At 40.1% G+C, this 12250-nt stretch overlaps 1 protein-coding gene across 8 annotated transcripts in view; it reads left to right on the forward strand.

Annotated features, from left to right (window-relative positions):
* Spag9 (sperm associated antigen 9) overlaps positions 1-12250 on the forward strand; it is a 122403-nt gene that overhangs the window by 64611 nt on the left and 45542 nt on the right. For all 8 annotated transcript variants that reach the window (XM_055619852.1, XM_055619855.1, XM_055619853.1 and 5 more), the window contains one exon: positions 6160-6281. In XM_055619852.1, the coding sequence (XP_055475827.1) occupies positions 6160-6281 (122 nt within the window). The remainder of the gene's footprint in view (positions 1-6159; positions 6282-12250) is intronic.

Raw genomic sequence — 12250 nt, forward strand, 5'->3', positions numbered from 1 at the left:
AAGACAATGCCTTCTTGCTGGATCCTTGGGAGGAGAGGAAAAGGCAGGAGAATAGACTAGCTTAATGCTACATGTAAGTGTATTCTATTTAGAACTGTAATGATCTCATTTTAGGGAATTTAGACTCATTTTACATGGGAAAATTGTTTAATGATAGCAGGAGAATGGATAGATAGGTTTTAATCGGGGTTATTCAGAATATATTGATGAGAACTGAATTTTGAGTTTCCTCAATAGATTCACCTGTAATGAATAATGGCCATGAGCACCTATCATTTATTAATTCCTAGTGAGTATTCAGTACCATGAAGCAATAGTTAAATGCATGGGGCCTAGGATAAGCATGACCCTAGACAGAGAAAGACTTACATGAGTTAAACTCTTGCTTCTCTGTTCTTTTTTTATTGCAACAGGGCTAGGGATTATACCTAGTACCATTCATCTTTTCATTCACTAAATTTTGTTATATCTTAATTTTACTTAAATTATAATTTACTTACTTGGGTGTTTTGTTGTTGTTGTTTTTTGTTGTTGTTGTTTGTTTGTTTTGTGCAGGTTTGGCTGTCCTGGACCCACTTTGTAGACCAGACTGGCCTCAAACTCACAGAGATTCACCTGCCTCTGCCTGCCCGAGTGCTGGCCCGAGTGCTGGGATTAAAGGCGTGTGCTACCACACCTGGTGCTAAATTAGAATTTATTATTGACTTGAGTATTCCTATCCAAGTATCCTATCCAACTTAGCCATAAAACAAATTTTCTTTGGATGCTTTGTGTTTTCCTGGAATTGGTGAACTCATGAATGGTTAAAAAAAAATTTTTGTAGTGTTTCATGGACTTACTGCTAGCATTACCAGACACTGCATTTCCTAAATGTAAGATCCTCAGTGTGACCATACGCCAGCTCCAGATGTTTTGCAGAGCTCTGTTCCTCGGCCTTCTAGGTTCTTTCTCATGTAGACTATGGGGTTTCCCTAGTTCTGCTGCTTCAGGAATTCCCTACAGAGAAGCAGGACACCAAGGCTCTTTATTATGTGCTGGCTCAGGTTCTATGGGAGACTCCCCAAAAGCAGAGCCCGAAGAACAATGGCTTTGAGTCTTTTATGCATTTTTTTTTTTACTTCTTTGTCCCCCGAAACTAGTATTTTAAACAACCAGGCAGGGATACAAAAAAAAAAAAAAAAAAATCAGTATAATCAAAGGGAGGGAGATGGGGTATGCATAAAAGACCAGGCAAAGTACCACATATACTCAAGAACACAGACTAGCCCACACTGTGTGTTACTTTGTTTTCCTCTCCTTGGCACTTGAAGACCTCTACTACGTTGCCATATGCCCTCAATACCTGGGAATCTCTTCAGCTTTTTTTTTTAATTTATATCCCAAGGGTGCCCCTCCCTCCGCTCTCCTAGTCCTTCCCTTCCCCTTTTTCTTCTTCCTTTCTCCCTTCCCCCCAGAAAAGAAGAGCCACTCTCTCTCAGTATCGTCCTTACCCAGCACATCAAGTCACATCAGGACTGAGCACATCTTCATCCCCTGAGGCCAGGCAAGGTAACCCTGCCAGGAGGAAGTTATCCAAAAGCAGGCAATAGAGTCCATGTTAAAAACAGCTCCCTTTCCCCTCCACTGGCCAGGCAACCCATATGAAGACCAAGCAGCCCATCAGCTACATTTGCACTGGGGGCCTAGTTCTAGATCATGCATGCTCCTTAGTTGATGTCTCAGTCTCTGAAAGCCCCCGTGTGACTGGGTGAATCTCTTGACCTTTATTTCCTGTATCCATGTCATCTGCTTTTTGATATATAAGAGTTTACTCCTTACTAGCTTTCTGAGTCTTTGAAGAGTACATGAACAGTACTTTCTGAGGACTGAAATTAAAAATGATAAATATCGTTTATAGACATGCTTCATAGTTTGGTTGTTTGGCTTAGATACACAAGTGTAGATTAGAAAACACTTTGAGAGTTGTGAAGATGCTGCTTCCTTGTCACACAAAGCTGCGTTTGGTTGTTTAGTTTTTAGACACAGAATCTTACAGTATCACCCTGGCTGGCCTTGCACTAATGATCCTCCTCCTTGGCTTCCTGGATTCTGTGATTATAGACAGCTGATACCAAGTTCAGTTTCACTTGACATTTTTTCCTTTCTGTTCAGTGCTGAGGACTGAACATAGGTCTTCATATACGCTAGGCAGGTACTCTATCACTGAGCTCACCTTCATACCCCTTTAGAATTTTTTTCTTTTTTAAATACAGCTTTCCATTTTTTATATTATGTTTTTATTTTTTGAGGCATGGTCTCAATTGCCAGGGAGGCTTTGAACTCCTGATCTTTTGGCTTCTATCTCCCAAGCTTAGGGATTTTACCACATTCAGCTTTCTCCTCTTCCTCTTTTTTTTTTTTTTTTTTTTTTTTTTTTTTTAATAGAGATAGGGTTTCTCTGTGCAGCTCTGGCTGTTCTGGAACTCACTGTGTAGATCAGGCTGGCCTCAGAACTTAGAGATCCACCTGCCTCTGCCTCCCGCCCGAGTGCTAGGATTAAACGTGTGCACCACCACTGCTTTCTATTCTTTTAAAAAAATTTTTATGAACTTGTACTTTGTTGTAGGGGGCCTTCTTTTGTATTTTTCTTATATGAAGTAAGTCTTTCACCTGAAAATTGCTCTCTTAGTTTTGAATAGTTCTCTATTTTTTTCTTAATGTTTTTTCCTCATTTCTGCACACCTGTCAGGACATACTGAACCTACTAGACTAAACTCTGTCCTTTTCCCCTTTAAATCTTAGGTCTAATTTCTGGCTGATTCTTTTAATAAACTTCATTGATTAAAAAAAGTTTCAACTTTTTCTTAGGTAGTTGCTTGTTTTATATTTTTTAAAAAATTTATGCATATGAAGTTTTGCCTAAATGTATGTGTATGTATGTACACCACTTGTGTGCCTAGTTCCTACAGAAGTCAGAGGAGGCCATCTCATTCCCTGAAACTGGAACTATAGGTGGTTTTGAGGTGCTGGAACAGAACCCCAGTCTGCTGCAAGAGCCATCCTTTGAATTCCTGTGTTGTGGAGTTCGAATCCACTGAGAGATTAGTGACTTAGACTCAATTAAAATTTAGATTAAATAAATTTATTCTTACTGCTAGCGGAAGATGGCAGACGTAAGGCCAGTACAGCGTGCTGTGCTGTGGAGAAGGGGGCTAAAGATGAGGTTTTAAGGCGGACATCAGAAAGGTGTGCATTACAGCTGTGCTTGGAATCCACAGCTGGGCAGGAAAATTGTTTTACTTCCCTCAGTTGCTTCTTACTTTCCTGCTATATCGTAATAAAAAGACCATTTATCTCTTTCCGGTAGTGATAAACAGACTTTACAGATGCAAAGGTAGCTACTACATCACTGTTATCTTATTCTCATCTCACCTGCAGGCCACTAGGATCTCCCAGGCTTTCCAGAGCAAAAGGTCAAAAGCCCTTAAGGGATATCTGTTTCCATATTAAGTTCTTTAGCCATCACAGGGGACCTGTGTAAATTATTACTCAAGTCTGAGCACTCTGGGATAGAGCAGTTCATTTCTGCTTAGGTAAAAACACATTATCACCATGATAGGGCTGACTCTCACACCCCCACACCTGAAGTTACTTTTATTTGTTTGGTTTTTTGTTGTTGTTGTTGTTTTTGTCCCTGTTTTCTGTTATTGCTGCTACTGACTACATTGTCTAGTAGTTCTGCTTTATTACAGTGTTCTCCCCATTCCCACCCCTTTGGTTTCAGCTCTCTCTTTTGTGTTAGAGTAGGTTTTAAATGTTTGCCACTCTGTGGCCTTTTCTGGTTACCTGCTTATGCAACATTTAAACTTGACTTCTAAGGGCTAGCAGTTGGCTTAATGGCAGACTGTTTGCCAGGTATGTGTGAGCTCCTGGATTTGATCTCCAGCATCAGGTCAAGTTGGGGCATTGAGGTCTGCTGCTGTTTGTTGTGAAGCCTTTTCTTCTGTTTGCCAGGCCCAATAGCATGTTGCTCCTATTTTCAAAGTATGTGTCAGGAGTTTTGACAGCATATCTTTCTTAAAATGAGAATGGGTTTGGTTTCAGCTTTCTTTGGTTCCTTAAGTTATTTTCCATTGTTAGTCCATTCCTTTTATATCTTGCACAAGTCTGTTCACATTTAGTTGTATTTGTGCTCTATTTTTAGTTGGGTTTTGAGCTATTAGTTTTGGTTTTTGTTTGTTTTGTTTTATAGTGGTATAGAGGGAATACTATTTTGAAACTTTTTATAAAAGGCTTTTATATAGTGAGTTTCTTTGGCTTATAAAGTTATATTTTAATGTTTTAAACCATAAAGTAAAATTTTTACTTTGGTATATCTCTCTAATTGACTTCTTTGGTCTCCTATTCATAGGCACTTAAATTATTTTAACGTTCTATCAGCAAAAAAAAAAAACAAAAACAAAAAACAAAAAACAAACACTCTTACTGTGTGTCATCATAGAACACGCCTTTAATCCCAAAACATGGGAGGTAGAACCAGGAGCATTCCTAGTCTAGTTTGCATCATGTGTTCCAGGACACCCAGTGCCACATAGACTCTGTCTCAAATAAACAAACTACTGTGACTGTCTTTTACATTCAAAATTGACTCTGTAATAAGGTTTCATGAGTTGGGGGGTGGGGGTTTAGTATTCTTATGTCTTTTTATTTATTTGGGGGGGTGGGCAGTATGTAGACCAGGCTGACCTAGAACTCACAGTGATCTGCCTGTACCAGAGTGCTAGGTGCTGAGAATAAAGGCATGTACTCTATCATTGCCTTCTTGTCTCAGTTTTAGAAAGACAAAAGTAAAAGCCATAAAACCTTGCTAATTTGTACCACAGTTCAGAGCAGCATAGTTAAGATTATTGATTCCATTGAGGCTGTAGCTTAGTTGGCAGAGTGCTTATTTAGCATGTCCTGAAGCCCGGGATTGAGCCCCAGCACTATGTTAACCAGCAATGGTAGTGCAGGTGCTATCAAATTTGGGGGGTCATAATCTGTGCCCCAAGTCAGGTCTGGCCACCCTCAAGAGCCAAGTGAAAGCTAAGCTGAAAGTAGAAAGCAGAAAAGGATTTATTCAATGTGGCCACATTGGGAGAGGAACAAAGAGATCCAGAGACCCCTCTCCCAATCTTCTTTGTGGTCCCAAAGTGAGATCCCCAAGTAGAGGGACAAGTGTGGTCTGGCCCACTATAGCTCCATCATTATGTGGGTTTCAGTCTCATCCTGTAAGGTGGTCTGACAAGCTGTTAGTAGTGTGTGAAATCTCTTTCAGGGAAAGAAGTTGCCTCTTTACCTGATATCTCTTCCTTCTTTGAGCATGAGTTTCCTGAGAAAATTCACATTTTTATGGGGTTTATTGTTTGAATAGTCTGATAGTCAGATTGGAGACATGAATGTCTCTTTAGACTATCTTCATTTCTGTCAGGTTGGTATATAATCCTGTCACCAGAGGATCAGACACCCAAGGGTCATCCTCAGTTACATAGCAAGTTTGGGGCCAACCTGGTGACACTAAACCCTGTCTTAAAAATAAGATAACAAAAGGGCCAGGTGGTAGTGGTAGACGCCTTTAATCCCTGCACTTGGGAGGCAGAGGCAGGCGCATCTTTGTGAGTTCAAGGCCCGCCTGGTCTACAGAGTGAGTTACAGGACAGCCTGGGCTACACAGAGAAACCCTGTCTTGAAAAACCAAAAACCAAAACAAAACAAAAACAGCAAAAGATCATGGATTCTGAAACAAGAATGCCTTAGTTTGAATCCTTCCTCCTTCACCTACCAGCTGAATGATATTGTCAAGTTCCTTAAGCTCTTTAGTTTCCTTATAAAATTGGGCTGATAGTAACATCTGCTTTGGGGAGTAGCTGTAAATAAAATAGATAATTTGTATGATACAGACCCAAGTAGCTGCCATTATTTTGTGTGCTGGGACCTCACAGTAGAAACATAATTCTCTGTACTCTCTATACTCTGTGGGAATTCCTTAGAAAACCACTGAGAAATCTTTTTATGTTAATATTTTGTAGTAAATGAAAACCATAAGTAAGAAATTTTTATGCTGCTTAATCATTATATTAAAAACACTATCAGAAAGTCTTTGTAATTTGTTGATTTGGCTTTATTGTTTTTGTTGCATAGCACTCCCACCAGAGGCATAGAGAACAAAGCTTTTGATCGCAATACAGAATCTCTCTTTGAAGAACTGTCTTCAGCTGGCTCAGGCCTCATTGGAGATGTGGATGAAGGAGCAGATTTACTAGGTATGACAGCTCCTCTGGAAAAGGACCATACTGTTTAAAAATACATCTCATTAATGACTTGATTGAAAATTCACTTAAAATGTCCCTGGCTGCCTGATGGTACAGGGTTATTAAACTTTAGCAATTACTTAGATCGTATTATTTGATATTATAAAAGTTTTAATGAAAAGTGTCTTTATGTATGAAAATGACAGATATTGAATTCACATTTAATTTTATATTTTTAATTTACATAATATAGTTTGTTGGGTTGCTATAGCCTAAGACTAGATTTTACACATAAGGAATATAGTACAGGGTGTGGGTGTGTATGCATGCACATGTATGATTGGTGGGTAGATAGTTCCTATTGAGTTCTGCTGACCTTGATTAAATAGAAAATTATAACACTTGAATTTTTTTAATTTTATATTCCCAGAGCATTATAATTTACCTCTGTGGAAAATACAGTCATTTTGAAGTTTGTGGTGAAAGCCTAATTTTTAGCCACTGCTGCTTTGTCATCCCCCTCTCCAAACACAGAAAGTTTGTGTCATTGAGCAAATAACTGGAGGAAAAGTACTATATTCAGTTCTTGCGCTCTACATTTTCTGAATGATCTTTCCCAAATTAATTAGCCATTTTGTCTGTCCTGTCATTTTATTGTGTTTAAATGAAGGAGCCGGCCTCTGTTCAGGGGTCTGGCAGATAGGTTTATGGAGTAAAGCCAGCTAACCTCTTCTATGCATCAATTAACTTTGACTGAAATAGTGCTCCCCAGCTGGCTGTGGTAGGGTACGTCTTTAGTCCCAGCCCTTGGGAGATAGAGGCAGGTAGACGTCTGTGAGGTCAGCCAGGTCTATAGAGTGAGTTCTAGGACAGTCAAAGCCGTTACACAGAAAAACCCTGTCTCAAAAACCAAAAAGAAAGCACGCAAGAACACACGCCCTCCTCTTCATTGTGTCTTACTGTCTCTGACGGCTCGCACTCAACAATGCCAAGGTCATGTAGAGATATGATACACAAAAGTGTAAATAGTCGCCATTGGCCCTTAAAGAGAAAGACTACCAGCCTGGCCTCTGGGGATCCAAGGTTCCTTTGGCAAGAATTCGGTCATTTCGGTTTCATATGAATTACTTTTTAACAAACCTTTCTTGTTGAAAACTGTGTAGAAATTGAAAGCCATAGAATTTTCAACAAGAAGGAAGGTTTCTTTGCCTGCCATTATACTAATTGACGACACTGCTCTCAAAAAGCTGTGCTTGCCAGGTCTAGTAAATATGGTGTGAAATGAACTGCTTACATTAATTTATGTTGTTTATTCATTATCAATTATGTGATGGACATTGTAAAATTTTGGGTTTTTTTTTTTTTTTTGCTTGTTTTTATTTTAAACTATTAAGTTCAGCCAGGCATAGTGGCATGTATTTCTAATTCCAGCCCTCAGGGTGTGGAGGGAGGGTGAACTGGGCAACATAGGAAGACCCTACTTCAAAGGGTTAAAAACACATCGGCTGGAGAGATGGCTCAGCAGTTAAGAACACTGACTTTTCTTCTAGAGGACCTGGGTTCAATTCCCAGTACCCACCTGGAAGGTCACAATTGTTCCAGGGGACCTGACACCCTCATACATGCAGGGTGTACATAATGTACATAAAATACAAAAAAAAATATTTTTTATAAAAGTTAAAAATAGTATGGCAGTATATGTCTTTAATCTGGACACACAGGAGGCAAAGACAGGTGGATCTCTGTGAGTTGAAGGTCAGCCTGCATTATATAGTCAGTTCCAGACCATCCAGAGGTATTCTATGAGACTCTATTTCAAAAAGCAACAACAAACCACAGAGCTAGAGAAATGGTTCAGGTGAAGAGCAATGGCTGCTCTTCCAGCTTCTACATGGCAGCTCACAGTAATCTGTAAGTCCAGTTCCACAGGATCCAGTGCCCTCATCTGGCCTCCATGGGCATTAGCTGTACAGAGATATACATGCAGGCAGAACACCTGAACACATATAACAATAACAACAACAATATACCTAGTAATCAAGATTTAAAAGTTTGTCAATTTAACTGTTTGTAGTTAAATGTAAGCTCTTACCATTAAAATCTTAAGTAAAACTTTGGAAGCATTATCGGGGTGTGGTGGCACGCACCTTTAATCCTTGGGAGGCAGATGCAGGTGAATCTCTGTAAGAGATCCAGCAGCCTGGTCTACGAATTGAGTTTCAGGACAACCATGGCTAAACAGAGAAACCCTGTCTCAAAAACAAAAAACAAAACAAAACAAAAAAAAACTTCGGAAGAATTCATTTAGAATTTCTCAAGGAAGACTCAGAAAAAATAGTTCTTGAGGAAACTATATTTATACCTTCATTTTCAGTTTCACATGAAAAAGTTCTTTGAAAGTTTGACTGATTGGGATGGCAGGATAGCTTGACAGCCTGAGTTCAACTTCAGGGCCCATATGATGGAAGGAGAGAATGGACTGCTGCAAGACATTTTCTGGTTTCACTGACACCATGGCATGCGCTTGTGCACACAGGCACACACGCACATGTACGCAGAGAGGCATAAGCAGAATAGAAAATGTAACAAAAGTGCAGTAAAGAGTTGATTGCCTTAGAAAACTTGACTCCCCAGCAAATTTAAGAACAAATTCAAAAAATGCTAGGAAGAATTTAAAATTCATTTTAAAAATACATCTTGAGATTTACACATAATAAAATTCACTATATTTTGAGTATAAACCTTTTTTTCTGATCTCTTAAAACTTGTTATTTTTTGAAAGTTTGATACATGCATATACTGTATTTTGACAACTTCCACTCCATTACCCTTCCACACGTCCCCTCCCTCTTCAACTTTCTAAGATGCTCCCCTTCGACTTCCATGTCTTTTGCGAGTTGCTGCATGAGCACAGGCTGCTTTTCAGTGGGTATACCGCTGATGGGAATGACACCCCACACCCAGCCACTACCTACCAGTAATCCTTCAGAGAGAGGGGAGCGGTCTCATGTGCCTGTGTTCCCTCCATGGTGAAGTGCTGATACGGTGTTGTGAAGTCTTATGCAGATAACCACAGCTGCAGTGAGTTCATGAGTGCAGTGGCTGTGTCATGTCCAGGAGACATCCTTTTCAGCACATCACCTTATCATCCAGTTCTTACATTCTTTCCACCCTTTCCTTGTTCCCAGTGCCTTAGAGGCTGGGATGTTCCATTTAGGGCTGAACGCTTCACCATTACTTTTTGTTGCAACTCTGGCAACTTAGGATCCTTCTCTCCTGCAGCTATTAGAAGCTTCTCTTTTTAAGAGCTGGGAGCACGAATCCAGTGAACTCTGAGCAAGAGTAAATTCTTCCTTCTTGAAATAGCCTTTGTCACGTATTAGTCTGCAAGGGTGTCACAGTGGCAGGCACTTGAGGCCGCTGAGTATGTTGCTCCCACACTTGGTAAATAGGGAATAAATGCTTGCTGAGTGCAGTATCTTCAAGTTTTTGACAGATTCTTAGGATTATATAACAACTGCCAGAATCACTGTCACTACAATCTTTCTGCTGACTTTTGCATGAAGTAGTGAGGAGGATGACTTGTGTACATTGTCTTGTAAAAGCCCAGTAGTATTACAGAATTTGAAGTCAGTTACCATATAGCTTTCTATTCCTGTAAAAATTAAGCCACACAGTAAATAGAAGTAATGGTGGTCTTTTAATTAAGTCAAATATTTTCTCAAAGTCAGAAAAGGCCTCGAACTCACAAGAGATCTGCCTTCCTCTGCCTCACAGTGTTAGAAATAAAGGCGTGCACCAACACCACCCAGCTCAGAAAATTAATTATAGCTTAAAAGCAAAAATCTTTGGCTTTTTTTCCATGCTGAAGATAAGGGGCTATCTTAAGCTATTTTTTCCTGCTTTGCAGATGTTGACATATATAGGACTAGAACATCTCAGATTATAATATTTTAATATATTAAGATGAATGACTTAGTCAAAGATGATAAATGAGGGTCAGGGGTGGAGCTCAGTCAATCGAGTGCTTGTCTAGCATGTGGGAAACCTGGGCCCAATCCCTACAATACTAAACCAGTCGTAATAGCACACACCTGTGATCCCAGTACTTTCAAGGTATAGACAGGACAATCAAAGTTTAAGTTTGTCTTCAGGATACATGAGACCCCACTTTTAAAAAGATGGCAAATGGTTTGTGTACAGTTCAGGGATAATAAAGCTCATCAAGGTATACTTGTGCCAGCCAAAGTGCTTCCTATTTAGACTAAGGCTGATGAATAAGTGCATAGTCTTTAACCCATAGTCAGTTTGCTAGGTTTTGTTATCAAGCTGTTGTTCTAGAATTAACTTTCCTTTAATCACTGTACATATGTCCAACACAGATTACTTTTTTTTCTCATTTTAATAATTGAAAGAGGTGATCCAAATCATTTTCCTTCCCCCCCCCCTTTTTTTTTTGAGACAGTGTTTCTCTGAGTAGCCCTGGCTGACCTGGAAGTCATTCTGTAGACCAGGCTGACTTTGAACTCAGAGATCTGCCTGCCTTTGCTGGGGTTAAAGGCATGTGCCACCACCACCTGACCTGGCTTCATTTTCCTTTTCATTGATTTCTCATTAACTTTTTTATTTAAAAGGATGACCCTTCTCTCTCTGGGTGCTCTATCTGCATTACACCTGCATGCCAGAAGAGTGCATCAGATCTCATTGTAGATAGTTGTGAGTCACCATGTAGTTGCTAGAAATTGAACTTAGGATCACTGGAAGAGCAGACAGTGCTCTTAACCACTGGGCCAACCCAGATGACCCTTTTCTCAATTACTTTCTCTTTAACTGTTCTCTATTACTTGGAAATCATACACTTGGTTTTCCATTTCCCAAGATGTTCTTTCTCTTTATTCTTGTGGATTTTAGCAGCCTTCCACCCCCAGCCCTAGCTATCTTCAGATATTCTTTTGCTTCAGCTTCTTGCTTCTGGGATTGTAGGTGTGTGCACTGTTACTGCATGTTTTTCTATGCCTGCCCTTGCTCTGATATTGACACTGAGATCTTATTATTTATTTACAATAGCTTTAGGCACTATAGTTGGCAGATGCTCAGCTATTCTAACCCAACAATACTGGACTAGCATACTTCCTGCCATGTAGCCCATTACCTGCCATTTTTGTTTTGCCCTGGCACCTGCTTTCTCGTCCTTGTCCCGATGGTAACCAGGCTGGGCAACAGGATCATGAAGGCCCCAAATGGGGCATGAGTGCATTCACCAAGGAGACACACAAAAAAAGTCAGATGTATGAGATTAAAGAGAGATAAAGAACCACATGGCAGAACATGGACTAGGATAAATGGGTTAGCTAGTTAGAAATAACAGCCTACCTTAAGGCCTAAAGCTATTATAAATAAATGTAAGTCTCCACGTCATTATTCAGAGCAAAGGCAGGCATAAAAAAATATGTGTTACAGCACACCACCATCCCTTTCTTTTTGTAAGTAAACTCTACTTTCTGTGAATCCAGAAACTGCCTGTTACTGACCATTGCCCTGTTTTCTTTCCTGCTTTTCTGTTACTGTTTGAGACTTATCTGCTATGTGCTACAGGCCATTCTAGATACTGAGATATAGCAGAATAGAAAACAGACTCAACAGGCAGGACTTCTTCGGTCCTTGCTCCTCAGCTGTTTTGCTGTTGTGCCAGATTTGCAAGACCCCAAAAGACTACTAGGAGTCAAGTTCGTTGCAAAGCACATGAGGATCTTCTTATTACAAGCTATAGCTTGGTCTCACATCCTCACCTCTGCAGGGGTTGAGAGCAGAGAGCCCTGTGCTCAGGTTGGGTGGTTGATTTAAAGATTCCAGCCCTCCCAGCGTGCCCAGAGCAAGGGAATTCCACCCTGGCAAGCATCTATAGGTTGAAACACAAAAGGGGATGTTGCATTTTGATCTGATTAGCTATAAGAAGGCCCCCAAACCATTAAACTGTCTGG

The sequence above is a fragment of the Psammomys obesus genome, unplaced genomic scaffold, assembly GCF_907164565.1.
Source record: "Psammomys obesus unplaced genomic scaffold, mPsaObe1.curated_primary_1811, whole genome shotgun sequence".
NCBI classification, from domain to species: domain Eukaryota; kingdom Metazoa; phylum Chordata; class Mammalia; order Rodentia; family Muridae; genus Psammomys; species Psammomys obesus.